Raw genomic sequence first — 18,221 nt, 5'->3', positions numbered from 1 at the left:
CCTTCCAAGGACACCACAGAAATATGCATCACTCATTTTCAACAATAAAATGTATGAACAGAGGATGTGCTATATGACATTTTCACTCTATTGGCGATGTAAATCTTAAATCTCCTGCATGCACTTTGGGAGGAATAGCTTGCCTGTTGATGTATTAACCCTGCCAAGGCAGTTTTTTTGTTACTGTCTTTAACATTGTGATATAGGTCATTTTTCAACGTTTTTGTTTCTCAGGGAATAACACACGTATCTTGATGACAAAAGTCAGGCGTACAGAAGTGGTTGGTATCTATGAGTGAGTACAAAAGGGGGCTGTTGGGCATACTCTACTGGGTGCCATTATAGTATTGTTACTGAAATGGGATTCATTTCCACACAGTTCTACATGACTGTCCCTTATTACTAAACACTACAACATTGCTTATGCGTGCTACAATAAATGGAAAATGGTTCCAAATTGCCAGATTGTCTTGATGTTTTCCAGCCTATAACTGCTCAAAATCCACCCAAGTTAATACAAAAAACACACTATATTTTATGTATTTTCAATATAAAATTAAGTTCAATTCATGCTCCTTGAAAATGAAAGGAAAGAAAAGGATAGTTTACGGTCTAAATATCTAAATTGGTAAACCGCAGCAGGCCGTCAAAGTAGCTGAAGGTCCCCACACACTCCTGCACATGGATATGATGTTGTAATGTTGCAAGCACACAATATCTCATGGGTGGCCGGTAATGTAATGATAATATTTCCTCTCAGCAGAATGCCTTTTGAATATTTATCCTCAAACTTAATCGCTTGTTGACCCTTCTTGGGACAGCAAGATGAAGGAGTAGATGAAGATGTCTGCTGGTTCGTGAAGACAACAATTGAGAAATTTTAGGTGCTTTGTTTGCCTTCCACATGTTCATGTTACCAAAGTCCACGCTAGCAAGGAAAACAGTAATTATTAATGTAACTTTAGTTCTGAGAGTACATGTTTAACCATTTAGCTAAATGTTACAGCAGACAGAGTGAAGCACACCATTTTTAATAAGCTGAAACACTTATGAAGGTTTAGCAAAAATCCATGTCATAGCAGAACTCGACACTGTGACGAAATTGGTATACCGTCCACCCCATCATATACATGTATGTTCTAACCTAAATTGTGTGTCATTGTTAGAACCAGGAGTAGCATTTAGATATTTCTTCTTTGAGTTTTAAACAGTACTTCAGTTATATGACAATTTTCAGTAAAACCTGAACAAACCGCTGTGAATAACCTGTTTTTAAACTGCCTGCAGACAATAAATCTCTCTTTAAAAATCTCAAAAGCTCATTTTATAAACCCATTTCATATCAGCAGGTGTTTGGTTTGGCCTCTTTTTTTTGCCCCCCAGCTCTTTAGGTTTATATTTATGAGTTAATGTCTGTCTGTATTTGATGTAAGTGCGAATGTCTTATGAATTCTACATCCAAAAGGTACCTTCGGCTGAGCAGCCTGAATGGTTGAAGACAGGGGCGTTGCCAGACACTTTTTACGGGGGCACGTGCCCTTGTAAAGCTGCAGGCCTAGCAACGCCCCTGGTTGAAGATACACCAAAGCAATGCTGATGATTCTCGTAGACTGAGCTAAATTAGCTTAATTGCTAACTTTTTATGTGGTTGGTTATTTGTTGCCTGCTCTTGTCATACATGCCAGCCGCTGAGGTAAACAATACGTTTGATAATACTTACCTGCTGAGATCTGAGAGTTGTTTTCTGCAATTGTTAGACACAAAAGGAAGACAAGGTAAGCTGCGACACATTTCCTTGCAGACCTGAAAGCGAGAGACACTGCATTTTTCAAGCGTAATTTCCTACATGAAAGCAGAGCAAAGCAAAGCCGTTTTTTCTCTGAACATAATATTGCACTGCCTGCTCTTACAACAAGACATGAGGTAGTATTATCTCAATCTGAAATTGTATTCTGAGAATGCGACAACAGGATGACTTCTCATTGCTACATACAACTTGAAAGCACATCAAATGGGATGGCGACCAATTGTTGAGGTACTTTGATTACACTATCTGTCAGATTACACTGATGGCACATTTTTTCTTTTCATCTCATCTGTCATTTTACTCTCAACAGGACAGATAAGTGTCTTTTTGATGCCACCACTAGGAGGCACTAAAGTTTGTAACCAACCTGTCTCTTATCTGTTATACACAACATCAGCATCGTCACACTTTCCCACGTCTCACTGCTTCCTTCTAGATGTTCCAATGGATACTTCGGCCAGCCATCTGTGCCAGGGAGTTCCTGCCAGCCCTGTGATTGCAATGGCAACCTGGACCTATCCATACCTGGCAGCTGTGATCCAGTCACTGGCCAGTGTCTGCGCTGTCGACAGGGCTATGGCGGCCCCGATTGCGACAGTTGCGCTGAAGGGTACTATGGAGACGCCATCACGGCAAAAAGCTGCCAGCGTAAGTAAACAGACATCAAATCTGTCAGTAGCTTCGATTTGTTGCTGTAGTTTGAATCACTGTTGAAAGAAGTTAGTACGTCATAGGAGTCAAAGTCAAATACAAAAGTGAAAACTTGAGCACTAGAAATGCTAACAGGGATTCCACAGTACCTTGAAATCCTTGAGAGTTTGAGGGGTAAAATCAAGGCCTTACAAGTTTTGGCAGATAGAAATAAAGAGAAATGGAGCATTGGAAGTGCTTGGATTTACATGTTTTGTGCACAGTTGATAGATGTTAACATTAAAGTCTCTTTTTTTAATTGTTGTTCAGGATCTATGTAAAGCCTGCTAGTTGTCATCATGAGTATTCTCGGTGTCGCAACAGTGAATACCCTTGATCCATGTCATAAACTATGCTGTATTGGGTCATCAATTTGATGGAACTGCGCCTGGAAAATTCTTGAAAAGCCCTTGAGTTTGATGTTTAAGAAGGTGTGGGAACCCTGAATTAAATAATCCTTTGTTCAGTTAAATACATGTGGCAATTTCTCTGCTACGGCCTCGCTTGTTTGGGAATTACAAGACGCTCATGGTGGCTAATGTTTGCTAGCTTTTGATGCATATTGTTTTGTTACTGACATCATGAATTAGTTAGTTTACTTTATTATCCTCAGCTACCTGTGCTATTGTTACACTGCACTTAGCATTATTGTGTAATTCTGTAAAAAGCTACAGTGGTTGCTGTTGAATAGGCACACTTTAAAGTACAGCTTGGTGGTACCTTAGATTTTTATTATAAGATGTTTCCTTATAACTGTCAAAATGTTATTTAGTGAGTAGGATTTATGCGGATCATTTGCCAGAAATTGATTTTCTCATTGATAATTATGTTTTTTTATTAGTTAATAACTACCAGGAAATCATCTGCTTTACTTGGGCAGGCCGAAGTATATTTGGCGACCCATTTATAGCCCCCTTTATAAAACAAGCCGCCCCCCATATCACTCTCTCTCCTTGAAGTAGCTTTCGGTCTCAAAATGGTTTGTGACCCCTTCCACAGAGGGAGCAGGGTAATGAATTGTGTAAAAGCAACATATTGATTGAACCAGCTCGTCCTGATATTGTTTAAAAGCAGTATTTCATCAGAATGACTTTAAGGTAGTGTAATCAGATTAAAAAAACAACAACTCTACAGGAGGGAAGGAAAAAAATCATCAGCTCTTTCAAAAAGCAAAATCGCTGCAAAAAAGACAATATTGTCGCTTTAGTGTGTCAACAGGTGCGTTTGACTGAAGTTGTCGTATTTCCTCTATGAAACTCTATTTTCGCTAAACGATACCTTTAATCATCTCACTGAAACATTGAGTAGATAGTACACCATCTGGAGTGTGTGGTGTTTTTGCGCTTGCGTGTGTGCAACTGTGCAATGCCGAGCAGCTGTGCTAGTAGGAGGTGTGATGTCGGAGCGGCCGACTAACTGCCAGCTGTGTTTAAGAGTGAGAATAATAAAAAAGGAAAAAAAAAAAAATGTAAACAAAAAATAAATAAATAAAATTAAATAAAAATTAAACATTTTTATTTAATTTTATGACTTTTTTCATAAAATATACATGTATATGTATATGTATATATATATATATATATATATATATATATATATATACACACCCTGCGGAGTAAACTCATTTCGGCCGCTTGTATCCGGGATCTTATTCTTTCGGTCATGACCCAAAGTTCATGGCCATAGGTGAGGGTCGGAACGTACATTGACTGGTAAATCGAGAGCATATATATATATATATATATATATATATATATATATATATATATATATATATATATATATATATATATATATATATATATATATATATATATATATATATATATATATATATGATGGCAGAGATGGCAGTGTATAAAGACATACAGATGGCGCTTGTTTGAGAAAATCTTCATCAAAATCTGAGGAAAACAGCGGCACTGGCAGCGAGGCAGACGGACAGACGGATTAACAGAGAGACACCTCAGTTAGGGCGATAGACGGGCGAGGCCGATGAATAAAAATCTTCAGAAGCAGGCAGACGGGCTGACAAGGGGTATTAATGTGCATTTGATAGTCCATTGTTCTGTAGTTGTTTCCCCTCTCCATCCAGCTAAATGGTTATTGATTAATCAGCCTGATCTATTGCTCTCCTACAGTGCTTGATCGGCTGCTCGTGTCTGGGAGTTTGAGGGTTGTTATTGATCCTGTACCAATGACCACCAAGAATTATTAAAACACAACTCTCTCTTGCTTTCTCTGCCTCTGTCAGTCTATCTCTCTCTTGCTGTCATCCTCTCTCTCCCTTCTCGCTCCCAGTCTTAATGAATTTTATTGAGTGGAGCAGCAGAGTTCAGGCCAATTCCATTCGTGCGCCATTAGACTGTAAAAATCCTTTACTTTTTCTTTTGATGTCAGAGTTCCCATCCACGGTCATTTTTGATGCAGCCGTTTTGTGTCTCGCCCTAATAGCGATTCAGTTTATTTTTTCTGTCAGCAGATGGGAAAGAGTTTGGTTTTGCAAGCAAACTTGGCCACAAAGCAATCTGTTTTAGGAAGTAAACTCAGGACAATTAACTCCTCCGACCATTTCTCACACGGTGGAAAAAAGTCGTTTGCAAGTCGTTGAAAAGACGTGTGAATTGCACTGTCACACATTTGTCCAATCACTAGAACAAAGTGGATGTGGAGTAATTCAATAATGTAATTATGCTTCCTGTGTGTTTGACACTTAATGAATGTTTCATAGATACTTCATACAGTAGATCAATAAACTCTTTGGGGAATCTCACAATTCCAATTTCACCACTCTTATTGGACTGGTCCGGCGCTCTGTGCTGAGGCTCGGACTTATGGAAGGACTGATGGGCCTTTGAAAAAAAGCAGTTGAAAACACTCTTTTTAACCGTCTGTTTCAATCCTAGCCAAAGCCCAGATTAATGCAGCATTTAACGAGTCATAATCACGGTACGGTTCACCTGTTGCAGCCAAGCTCACTTACAGTATACACACCAATCTGGCATCGTGGCCGGTGTGATCTCGTCATAAGATGCTCTGTAGTCATATCTAATGTCTAAAGCTGGGCAGACACTGTACAGTTTGAGAAATGGTGTATTTTGATTCCAACTAACACTGAACGAGCAAATCAGTCGTCTGTGATGAGACTGAGATTTGCAGTATGTGCTCACACTGTTTGTTCTGATCGTCAAGCCACAACCGAAGTCCTCACACTATGCACGTAAAATGAAATGAGAAAACAACACATTGTAATTTTTTTCTCTCTGTAAAATATATTTGTAATGCCAACAAACTAACAAGCTAGCCAGCGCCATCAGAACATAAAATATTTGCAATATTTGTACTCATATCCCTCGTGACAGAGGTACGTTGGCTGTTGGAATCGACTCATGGCCTCGCTGCAACTGTGAGAGAGAGCCCAGAAAAGGCAGAAATACATCTGAATGTGGAATGGACAGTCAGGGGCAGTTGCTCAGGCCTCGTACTCTCCTGTACACACTGCACAGCAAACCACACCTGACGAAGCTGAGTATCGGTCGTACTCTTTGATGAGTTCTGCAGATTTGCAAATTTTGCCATGATGACATGCACACACACACACAGACTCATGAGGTGAAAACGTGACCAGCCAACACCATTGCCGCTCGTAAAACAAAAGAGAAAAAAAAAAGTCCCATCAGTAAATTTCTTGATGTAATCATAATGTATGCAGAATTGTATTTAGAGTTGCATCTATCTACCTATCCTGATGAGGTTAGATTATTAAACACAACATGGTCTGATTAAGGGGCAAAAAAAAAAATATCTATGAGCTGACTGTTTTATAAACCTCTCTCCTTAACAGTGATTGTCTTCTCATACTGTAACAGCTCATGGCACAGCAGGCCTGTCAAGCTCTGGATTCCTCTACATGCTGATGTGTTGTTGCACAGTGATACTCTGCAGGGTCGTGCCTTTTTACATTTTTTTTTTCTTTTTTTACCCATTCAAAAACCAAAAGCACAAGAGCATTTGACACAACTCAACATCAGTTAGTCCGGATACATTATTAACTTCACTGAGCAGAGCTACTTTGTGTATAGAAGATTTCCACTTATGTGTGTACTTGTTTACGATGAGCGTGGACTCAATTAAACAATATCACACGAGAGGGAGTGAGGTTATACTGTATAACAGCACTGGTGTGATTCGGTCGTAGGCACGAGGCCGCAGGTAATCACACCAGTGCTGTTATACAGTACAACCTCACTCCCTCTCGTGTGATATTGCTTTTATACAACAGTTCTACAAGCGCATTTTATTAGTTAACAGTAGTAAACGACAAGAGATTATGATTTGTTTATATAGTTAATCATTTATTTGGCTCCGCCAACACAAATAGTTCCATAACTGGAAGGGAGACTAGGCTGTTGCCAGGCAACACATAAACATTTCCTACAGACCGCTACAATGTCTGCATATTACCACTACTTGTATCATTTACATTTATCTGGATGTTTTCCATTTATTGTGCAACCACTAAAATAAGAGTCCAGTGACAGTCGCTTTGGTGGCATGATGTGTGTTTGTGATGAATTAACAGCTCGATCAGACAGCACGTTGCTCCATCGTTTCCGGCTCTCCATAGATGGTCTCCAGTACCTTTTTAGCGAGCTTTCAGACCTGCGAAATAAGCTTTGTTTAGATATGTATTTTATGTTCGGACTGCGACATGGTATCTATGAATCAAAAGCATCTCACCTATACACACTCACGGCCATGATCTCCCTCGCCTCGAGTCCCGCTGTCTGCTTTACAGTGTTGGCTTCATTTTTGCTCTTCTCTAATTTGTCGAGGTCGGCTGACGTTATCAACACACCTGGTGTGCGCTGATGTATCCTGGCCTCTCTCCTTCCCTTTGTCCTTCTCTGAGTCTGACCATTCGTAATTTAAATCAAACGTAATTTGTGGAAATATGTCCATCTTTGCTGTGCAAAGTTTGTTACAATCCAACACAAGCTGGCAACTGATGTAACGTTAATTAACGGTAATTGGAACGCCTGCGCAGCAGAGTGATATGTCTGTAAAAAGTCCCGGTGCGGTTGTACTCTATATCAGCACTCATGGAATGCCTCTTGTCCAATCAAATTACATGATCGGAACTAACTGTTGTATAATTAAGTATTTATGTACAATACTGTACAGATACGGAATAGGCTGTATGCCGACTGTATGTCGCACAATAACTACTAGCAATTTGTCTATGTAACAGATTGCTGATTGCTTAGTAACAGAACATAATGTATTTCAAGTTGCAGAAAAATGTTATCTCCGCCATCAAGGCCAGAACTGAAAATAGATGGAAAAAAAACACGCACAACAAAAAAGCACCATTTTTATCTCACAAGGCTTGTATTGTAGTGACTGACAGAACTGAGTCCAGATGGTCCCTGAAGGGTGAAGCCAGGGGGGTGAGAGACTGTGTGTGTGTGTGTGTGTGTGTGTGTGCGTGTGTGTGTGAGAGAGAGAGAATGTGTGCGCAACATATATGTGCGTGTTTTCTTGTATGTTTAATCAGGCGTGCATGTTTGTGTGTGTTTGCGTGTACATCTGCATGTGTGTGTGGGAGGACGTGTTTGCCTCTCTGCGCTCGTGTGTGAAGCAGAAATCAATGTATTTTGTGTACTGTACGTGTGTTTGAGCATATTTCTGTGTGTGTGTGTGTGTGTTTGGACATCTGTTGTCCCCCTCCCCCCCTCTCTCCCCCATCTCACACTCAGGTCTCTCCTTCTGTCTCTTTCACATCTAACGGTAGCGAATGGCAGGAGGTAAAACAGGCTACATGTGCGCATGTGTGTATATGTGATGTGATGTGTGCCACTAATTTCTTAAGAAGGTGACTACGATTTCGCGGAAATATTTGTGTGTGTGTATGTGTGTGTGCTTCTGACAGCCAGCCCACCAGATGGTAGCTGTGATGTTCAAGGTCTTGATTGTAAATCCAATGGGTTGATTGGCGTGTGTGTGGGCGTGTCTTTTTTTTTTTCCTCTTGTAGAATTCGAACACACAAAGTTGAATAAAGTCATACGAAGTGCCTCGTAGGGAAAGATTTAAAAGGTCATGCGATGGAGTGAGTTTGGATCATTTCTTTAACTAATCCATTGAGGAAGCATAAAAACTACCCAAACATGACAAAAGGCCAGGAGCTGAATGTAGAGAACGAGGTAGAGATTAGAATCCTGTTATGGTTTGTATAGAGAACATACTGACATCAAGAAAGGACAAAAAGTTTTCCAAAAGGCCAGCTGCTTTTCAATCTTCCTGGACACAGGACGAAAATCCTGCCAGTGTTGGGAAATAGGGTAAAGTTTAGGGTACTACAGGGGCTTTTATTTTTGACAGGAAATGAGTGAGAGAGAGAGATGAAACAAATTCCCTCAGCTGGAATCAAACCGGGGATATTTTCATTCATTTTGGTTCAAGTTCGACATCAGTTCCAGTGTGTGATATTAATGGGGATCTATTGGCAGAAATGGATTATGATATCTGTAATTATTCTTTCATTAGTGCATAATCACCAGAAACTAAGAATTATGTTTTTGTTACCTTAGATTTACACTTTTACACAACACAGGAAATGTGTCCTCCCTCCTCTTTCGGTTGGCAGATATGGACCTATAACAAATGTATTGGTATTAGGGAATATGTCGTTCATAATGTGATGATATGAAAACTTTTTTGCTTACACAGATTATGATGATTAAAACTATGTGTTAAGTAATTTGTCATTTTTAAATTCCTGGTGAAGTTAACAATTTCAGTAAAAGAATATCTCTAATATATGTAAAATATCCTTCCTTTGTTACATATATTTGTCACAAGATGTTTGATATCATTTGATTAAAGCAATTATTACAAAAAAGTGTGTATTCTTTATGGGCCGATATATTGATATCATAATATTTCACTCCAGGGGCGTCACTAAGAGTGTAAAACATCTGGGGCTTTAGCCCCGTGGACAGTGTTGCCTCAGTTACCTTGAAAAAAGCCAGGTCAGCTTCTGTGGCTGCTGGCTGTTCGATATGCAACCACATAAAAACTTCTGGGGCTATTTTCATCATTAGGCAATTATATTTGCTTTTTTTTTTTTTTTTTTTTTAAGGCATAGAGATTCTGGGTTATTCCCCAAACATCCAGGGTTATAGCCCCGAATGGCCAGGTCTACCGACGCACCTGTTTCACTGTTTCACAAGTTGTACCACGAAGCAATGGATGTCTTTTACAATGTACTTTGGGGATCCTACGCTGTGGAGCTTAGTCTGGACGGAGGACTGACTTACTGCTGTTTGTTTTTACTTTTTTGTTTTCATGTTCACTCTCAATGAGAGCAAACATTACAAATCTACATTTACAAATTAATCAAAATGTGACGTTTTACTCCGTTGCATTTGTCATTTAGGCTCATGCTTAAGCTGGCTGTGATTTTATATACAAAATAAAATCTGGCAAAACTAAGTCATCCCACTAGACTGAAGAATCTATTTGGAGAAGAGAAGATTTTCTCTGAAGTGCAGTCAGCAGGATATTAAAGTGCATATCAACAGCTAATCCTGAAGATGACCTTAAGCTGGATCTGAGCTCTTATCCAGCCTGCTGTGGTGTGAAGTAAACACACTCACCAACTTGTGTTATTGTTAAACCAATACGTGTTGTTACATGTACTCATGTAGAAATTCTTCCATGAGGAAGTGATAATTGATGCTGTTTTCTAATCTCTCCTCTTCTCTCTTGCAGCCTGTCAGTGCCATACCAATGGCTCTGTATCTGAGGTCTGCAATAAGGAGACTGGGCAGTGCCAGTGCAGAGAAAATGTGGTTGGACGACAGTGCGACGAGTGCATGGTGAGTATTTTTGACCGATGCCAATAATCTTTACAGATAGTTCCAATGTGTTGGCATCTTTCCTTAGGAGCCTTTTTATTAATTTATTTCCCACATATACTGTTCCATCTCTGGCACTGATCTTCACAATTTTGTTGTGATCTTGCAGTATCATATTTGTTTAATGGACCAATTCTGTTCCTCAGTATTTTAACCCCAATTAGATCAACGTTGTTAATGCCCTTTCTTGAATTACATTTTATTTTTCTTGTCACTTTACATCAAATGTGTTTTTTTAGATTGCCAGCAATGTGGTGGGTATCGAATCTGTACCTGTACTTAAGGAACTTGTTAGCTGAATTTCATGGTTTGCAGACAAAGCATGACATTTGAAGATCCCATCATTGGCTTTTGGGAATAAATCATTACCATTTTTCAGAATGTTTTTACATTTTACAGATTAAACAACAATCGATTAATTAAGAGAGTAATTGACAGATTAATAGCAGAATATAATCAATAATTGCAGCCCCAATAGCCATTTTTGAGTGTTCATATATGTTTGTATAAAACTCACCAAGAACAACGTTTTCTGTTGAAGTGTTTATATTTTTGTCTTTGTGTGTGTTTGCACCTTTTTGAGTTTATGTATGATATATTTCTACTTTATATATTAGAAGTCTTTGCCTACCTCAGGACGAATACATTTCTAACTTGTCTCATCTATTATCTCTTTATATGTACTGTTCAAGGTGCAATATGCAAGATTCTTAGTTTGAAACATTCAAAAGTGAAGAAAAACATGCATTGTGTTTGCAGAGCTATCTAGTAAACTTTGCCCCAAGTACCATTGAGAGAAACAGTGATAATAAACACACCTAACACTCCTCTGGTGCTCTGAACTTCCAGTCAGCCTATACAACCTCCAGTTGTATGCTTACTAGCTAAAGACAGCTACAGTGAGAAGCAGTTAACAGTTACTCTGATTAGGAGTATGAATTTGAAAGCTAGCCAATTTTTACATAATGTAAGTAATATGAAAGTTCTTGTAACTTATCAGTGCCCTGCAGAATTCAATCTATGAATATTTTTCCATATTCTTGCACCTCATCTTTTCTTGTCTCTGTCAGCTCTCAGGTGGTAAAAGGTAAAGCCATACATACAAACAAAGAAGGGTGGTTATTGCTAGCATAGCTGTAATTGTATCAATAATACAGTGTTTATGATAATCTCTAAAAGAAAAGTATTTGGTTGTCTTTTTCTTTCTTTCTTTCTTTCTTTTTTTAATTATTTTTTGTGTGTTTAGTTTGTTTTTTATTCATCCTGCTCGCTCATTCTCATTGGTCTCCACCTCTGTGCCCCCCCTCCACCCCTCTGCACTGTGATTGGTCCAGCCTAACTGCTGGTGGGATGCTGAGCGTCAGGAGTGTCTGCCCTGCCACTGCAGCCCTCATGGCTCAATCTCCCAGCGCTGCGATGTTGAGGGACGCTGCATCTGTCGCCCCGGCTTTGTGGGCCGACGCTGCGACTTGCGTCGCCAGAGTTACGAGCGGCGGGAGACACGAAGGCCGGTGGAGCGGGTTCCTATAGAAGCCGTGCAGCAGAGATGGGGGGGTTCGTCCCGTACGGGGGGTTGTCCCAGGGGGGCGTACAGGCCTAAGACAGGGGTAACGCACACTGCATGGTGTGTGACAGTGGTGTGTTTTAAAAGGAGCATGGGTGTGCCAAAATGTTAAAGATGTACAGACATTTGTGGTGTGTTTGAAACACATTATGAGCGTGTCAAGCATCAAATGATTTGTGTTTGTGGATGTGATGGTTTGAAGCCTAAATTTACTCGCATGGTTGTGTTTTTCTACGAAAGACATTTCTGTTTGAAGATGCTGCTGAGTGTAAGCTGTTATTTATGGCCCCAGATTAAAAGATGCAGGAAACATAAACATAGTGTTCAACCCTGTACACATTTTACTACCGTTGTGTGTGAGACGTCATCAAAAATGTCTTTAGGGGTCTTTAAGAGGCATGTTGTTGCTAAGTTTCAAATGTCATTATTTTTAGTGTGATTGTGATGTTTCTGCCTCCAGGAAGCTGATTTATTTTTTGTTAATTTTTAGCTGAACTAAGCCTCAAATTTTCCTAACTGGCATTATTTCAGAAGACTTGCTATTAAATTGTCTTGGCCAGCATGCTGAAGCTCAGGGGCCAGTTTGTGAATGTCTTGGTTTGGTCTGATGAACCAGCATGTACTGTGGTTTATTTTCCTTAAAAGCAACCAGGAGGCATTTTCCAGACCGTCAAACAGAACTGTTGCAGTTTTAAGTTGGCTTCTAAGCTAAAGATGAATACAATTAAAAGTCATCTTTCATCCTTTCTATCCACAATGACTGAACAATCTTGGAGAGATTGGAAATCAGTCTTCAGAAACAAGTCTTGCATCTTGTGCCGTTATAGCTTCCTTGTTCCTAAGTTACTTGACCGTGTCTTTATTGGTCTCGACCTAATTCCACCACCTACTCTCAAATGTATTTACAACCCATTCTTCCTTGTCTGTGTCTGTGTTTCTCCAGCCCCAGATGCATGGCATCGCCACAGGTGGAGTGTGTGTCCCGTGTCATTGTAACTCGTTTGGTTCCAAGTCGTTTGACTGTGATGAGAACGGTCAGTGTCGGTGTCAGCCGGGCGTCACAGGACCCAAATGTGACCGGTGCGCACGAGGATACTTCAACTTCCAGGAGGGTGGCTGCACACGTAAGCATAGACAGTGGGGAAGAAAGGAGAGTGTTGACAGAATCAAAGCTGGTAGATTTGGCTTGTATTTATATTGTAATTTGCAGTGAAAGTTATGTCAGCAATCCAGAAGGCTCTCCTTATTAAAGTGCTGCTCTGTTCTTCTCTCTTTTCAATTTAAAGTTGACACAAATTGTCTGCAGAATGCAAAATGCACGCTTTTCTTTCGTATCATGGTGGCAGTTTTATAATTAGTACAAAGCCAAGTCTTTTTTTGCTCAAAAGCAGGACAAAGCCAAACATCATCACAGCAAAATGTTGCAAATTTGTTCTGAGCCACTGGCTTTGGTTAAACCAGCGCTGCCTTGTATTCAGAAACACAGTTCGTCAGTGTCGGCATTTCTTCCTGCTCCAGTTTCACCTGAACTGATGTAGTTTGTATCTACACTGTAACTCTACAGCATCTTCAGTTTGCTGCAGAAAACACAAACTACCTATCTTCCAAAACTCGTACCTTCATCACCATTGATGATTATGTATTTTTATATTTTTTGTATATATTATACATATATCCGTTATAAATATTCCTGCAGTTTTCCCCAGGGTTATGAAACATGCATCTTGGCAATAGCTAGCGCTACATCAAACGAAACATCCATCCATATATGCATATACACTTAGATGATGGAGGGAACAAATAAAAGAACGGAGGGGAGAAGGGTAGAAGGAAGGAGGGGAGAGATAAAGAACGGTCAAATTAGAGAATCCAACCCAATGACTGTGTCTACGAGACGGTGCGAAGACGAGTTGTGCCAAGAGAAACTCTGCTGATTGATACGGACGTCTTTTGAAGGTTGAACATACAGAATAATAAGACACAACCAATAAATTATGGAGCTTAAAGATTTCTTATTCGTCTTGGCCGGTGAACAAACAAAACAGCTGATAATAACCGTACGTGAGGAGATCATTTAGATTAACTGAATAAAATTAAGGTCAGATTCAAAGGGGAATCCCTCATTTTGTGTCTGACTGCTCATATGCATTAATTCAGAAAATGTTATGTTTACTGCAGGGCATTGGATCCTTCTGTTTTCCATTTCTGTTCAGTGAAATTATTTCAACAGTTTCTCTTCATACTTCTTGGCCGGTTATCATGTCCATACATGTAACTACAAATGAGCCAAGTAATCTAATTTCCACAGTTTTACTGAAGATCCTTCTTCCAGTAGCGGTTAATCAGAGTTTAATCAGCAGGGATTTAACAGCGAGCACAGGTCCGTTCTGACACCTCAAATTAAACACAGAGGTTTGCCAGAATTGTACAGCACGTGGCTGATTTTAAACCTGAAGCATGCTGGCACTGGATGTGTTCAAAGTGGAAATGGAATTGATTTTGGTAAATGTGTGAAGAAATATAGCTTCTGTGAAAATAAGAGATATTTTGAGAGATTTTCATTGACATTTCCGCTAAATCTGATAGTGGGGAAAAAAGCGTTGGTCACTTTGAATTGCATGTAAATACACTTTGTGCCAAATATCGATCAAATACCTTCTGTAGAAAGTATGTACGTTTTTAAAAAAGTTAATGGTAAATTCCTCTTCTCACAACTTAAAAGTTCACTTCATAACTAATAAAAAACATTCTGGGTCTATTACATACACTCTGATTTTACAGCTGTCTCACTCAGCAGCTGATGGTGGCTTGGTCATGTGCAGACTTAAGATTGGTGTTACTGTTTTTAGCAAGAGTTACCTACAGTAAGCCGCTTCAACATGCAGGTCTTAGCTCAGACAAATGGTGGTTTTTAATAGACAATGTAGCCTTCAACTCAGATGTGATTACCTTTTTAGAATGACAGGTGCAGGACATTCATCATGTATATTTGTGGTGAACTGATCAAAAATTGTACATCTGTTTTTACAAGGGCAGTGTTTTTTCTGCCTGAGGGTGTGTTACGTCATCTAAAAGTACTGAGTCATTTTTTAAATGTCTAATCCAGACCGGAGTCTTTTTTATCCAAATTATTGAATAAGCCTGAAAAATTTGGCAACCGAGGCAGCAGGTGCAGCAAACTTGTACTGCCCAAAATGAGGATTAAGCATCCCACATATATCTTTTTCCCACATATCTTTTTATGCCACATATTATTGATGCTAACCACTATTGACAGCCAGGAAGAACACTAATAGGTTAGCCAGAAAGCACAGTCATACAGCAGAGAGACGGTTTTAAAATTGAGAATTATTTGCTTTGATTAAACTCAAGATCAACGCCACAGTCAGCGGTCAGGTTACAGAAATAACGTGCTGCCTTGCGTTTACTGTGCCAGGCAATTTACTGCAGGCGAGTTAGAATACAAATAGGATTCCGGCTGCCGGCTGTCCCAACTCGCAGATGAAAAAAAACTGGGCGTCAATCCGTTGGGTGTCATTCCATTAAATTTCAAGCAGCTTCACATCATTTAATCAATTCTAAAACTTAACAAAACGACGCAACTCTCCTGTAATGATGACTTCACATTTCTTGAGCACTTAAAATACCAATTCAACCAGTGTACTCAGTGACATTTTGCAATTGTGTTTCCAAGGGAATGGCGGTGATTGATTAGTGTAATTGGTAGCGGATAAATTGAAATGGGGGCAATATGGGTGTTTCAAAAACCAGCACGCTGAATTAATTATGCTTTCAGATTCCTATATCTGAAACTGTTTCATTCAGTGTGTTTTTACATGATTGCTACCCACATAATTTATCATGTACACGACACTCACTTCTTTATCAATCTAATAAACACTTCCACTCTTACTTCTGTGACAGGTGTCAAATAACAAGAGGCAATGCTGCTGGCTTTCACAGATGCACAGCTCAACTCCGATCAGATACATGCTGTTGCCTCACTCGTCGGGGTTGTCTCTCTCATTTATTTAGAACAATTTGAAATGTTCTTCTTTTTTCCTCTCTCTCCTCTCGTGCAGCCTGTGAGTGCAGTCATGTCGGGGATAACTGCGACGCCAGCACAGGACAGTGCATCTGCCCTCCGAACACTATCGGTGAGAGATGTGACCGCTGTGCTCCCAACCACTGGGGCCACGATATCACCACCGGATGCACGGTATGCTGAAAAAACGTTTTCCAGATTACAGTTGCAAGCGTTTCCTTGCAACTGTACCCCAACAAGATGGTTCACAAGAAATCACAATAGAATTTTTTAGGTTTAGTCGCATATTACATATGCATGAGCTCCATTTCACCTCCTCTCCCTCTCTTACTTTCCTTCCTAAAATCCTCTCGCTGTGCTCCCTCTCCTCCTCTGTTCTCTTATTACCACAGTGCCTGTTTACACGGCCCTTTGATCTGCTCCCCCTCCTCTTTATCACATTTATTTCTCTGACTCCGTCGATCTTATTTCCCGTACTCCTCTGTTTTGTAACACGACTTTGTTCAAAGTGTTTAAAAAGTAATTGCTCCGCACTGAAGGCGCCTCGCCAAAGGGCCGCGAGGCAGCAATAACAGTAAAGTATTAGAAGTAGCGGTAGACTAGTAGCAATTAGAGGCTCGAACATGAAAGCACTGTAAGTCTCAGTTTAACAACAGATTGATCCGGACGGTGCGTCGGAACAAGAAGAGGGATGCAACAGATCTTAGCGGTGCAAAACAAACAGTGAAGGGAACAATAGAACAAAGTGAAACACAGCAAAACAGAAAGCGGCATTCGAGAAGCCAGTTAGGCACGACAAAAGTGTTAACAAACTTGAGAAAAACACACAGTAAGCTACTCTACCATCTGCAATTTTGGAGATAGATGATTATGCATTTTGAGCTTCAGACATGCAAACTCATCTTTTACCTCGCCGACATCAAATTGAACTCCACACTTTTGTATCCTGGAAAACTTGTTGACTGTCGCCTGAGTGTCTGCCTGATGCTCTAACATGTAAATAAAGTTTCATTTTTAAACATGGGGACCAATGACCGATGAGATGAGCCCCGTCTTTGTGTGTGTTTCGTAGGAGTGTGGCTGCAGCGTGATCGGCTCAGTGACCCAGCAGTGTAACGTCAACACAGGCTGCTGCTTCTGTCGCGACTCCTTCAGAGGGGAGAAGTGCAATGAATGTCAAATTGGATACAGAGACTTTCCTCAGGTGAGCGATCGCTATCAGCTCTCATGTCAGACTGCCAACACCACTGTCATTAGCATAAAGTGTGCTTTTATTGCACTGTAGAGAATCGCTGGAAGTGTATTAGGACAAGTGAGAGATAACAGACATGATAATGCTAGTATTATGGATTTCTGTGTATCTTCAGTTTATATTTTTTTAGCAGATGGACCAAACTTGAAAGGAAAAAAACATGAACAACATGCTGCACACAATACATTTGTGTATTTTAGAATCATTTGCCCTTGAACTTTTCCCATCCAAATTTTTAATTTCATTGAAGTCCTCTCAGTTTGAATTAGATTTCAAAAATAATGATTGTGCAAACACAGTCAAGTTTTCTTATCAAGTCAGAGAAAAGGGTTTGGAAAGAGTTGTTCATGAAAAGCTTGGCAACAGAATAAAAACAACTTGATGATCCTGTTGAAAAAGACTGGTCAGAGAACTTTCATGGTCATTCTGTATTTTTACCCCTTTTGGTGCTCAGTCACTTCAGTCAAAAGGGAAAATAACTGGACAGCTGTGTTTTTTTTTCTGTTTATTCTGTCCCCTGGACTGAACTTGATGTTTGCACTGACGTGGGAGTGAGAAGATAATGGCAACATTTTCATTTTGAAGTGAAGTTTAATGGTTTGGTGAAGCATAAAGCGAGGACACACTCTGCTAGCTCCTCTCTCAGCCTGCCATGTTGTTGATAACAGAAGCTTGGCGTTGTCTGCATCCATATTTCCCGCAGTGCACCCAGTGCAAGTGCAGCGTCTCAGGGTCGGACAGCCAGACCTGCGACCTGGAGAGGCAAGTGTGTGCCTGCGCCGATCGGACGGGGAAGTGTAGCTGCAAGGTACAGCACACACTCTCAAGAAAACAAACACATGGGTTTGGCCTTCATTTTTCTGTCATGCATCTAAACTGGTAGATCGAAGATCCCCCTCCACCTGAAAATATGGTTTTCCTTTTTCCCAGTTGAATGTTTGAG

The 18,221-nt window shown here is 40.1% G+C and overlaps 1 protein-coding gene and 1 long non-coding RNA gene across 10 annotated transcripts in view; one reads left to right on the top strand and one right to left on the bottom strand.

The window, feature by feature from the left end:
• lama2 (laminin, alpha 2) overlaps nucleotides 1–18,221 on the top strand; it is a 226,251-nt gene that overhangs the window by 126,157 nt on the left and 81,873 nt on the right. For 5 of the 9 annotated variants that reach the window (XM_030404444.1, XM_030404440.1, XM_030404441.1 and 2 more), the window contains exons 21-27: nucleotides 2,244–2,455; nucleotides 10,272–10,378; nucleotides 11,752–12,024; nucleotides 12,925–13,105; nucleotides 16,064–16,200; nucleotides 17,099–17,230; nucleotides 17,982–18,086. In XM_030404444.1, coding sequence (XP_030260304.1) covers nucleotides 2,244–2,455; nucleotides 10,272–10,378; nucleotides 11,752–12,024; nucleotides 12,925–13,105; nucleotides 16,064–16,200; nucleotides 17,099–17,230; nucleotides 17,982–18,086 — 1,147 coding nt within the window. The remainder of the gene's footprint in view (nucleotides 1–2,243; nucleotides 2,456–10,271; nucleotides 10,379–11,751; nucleotides 12,025–12,924; nucleotides 13,106–16,063; nucleotides 16,201–17,098; nucleotides 17,231–17,981; nucleotides 18,087–18,221) is intronic. The other 4 variants (XM_030404447.1, XM_030404445.1, XM_030404448.1 and 1 more) reach the window with 1 other exon arrangement.
• On the bottom strand, nucleotides 6,832–7,347 carry LOC115573600 (uncharacterized). The gene is made up of 2 exons (XR_003982309.1): nucleotides 7,238–7,347; nucleotides 6,832–7,159 (listed from the first exon to the last, which is right to left on the bottom strand). It is a non-coding gene; the product is annotated as an uncharacterized LOC115573600 (long non-coding RNA).

The sequence above is a fragment of the Sparus aurata genome, chromosome 22 (genome assembly GCF_900880675.1).
Source record: "Sparus aurata chromosome 22, fSpaAur1.1, whole genome shotgun sequence".
In the NCBI taxonomy this organism is placed as follows: Eukaryota; Metazoa; Chordata; class Actinopteri; order Spariformes; family Sparidae; genus Sparus; species Sparus aurata.
The sequence above is the reverse complement of the archived record's forward strand: the minus strand, read 5'-3'. Positions and strand labels throughout refer to the sequence as shown.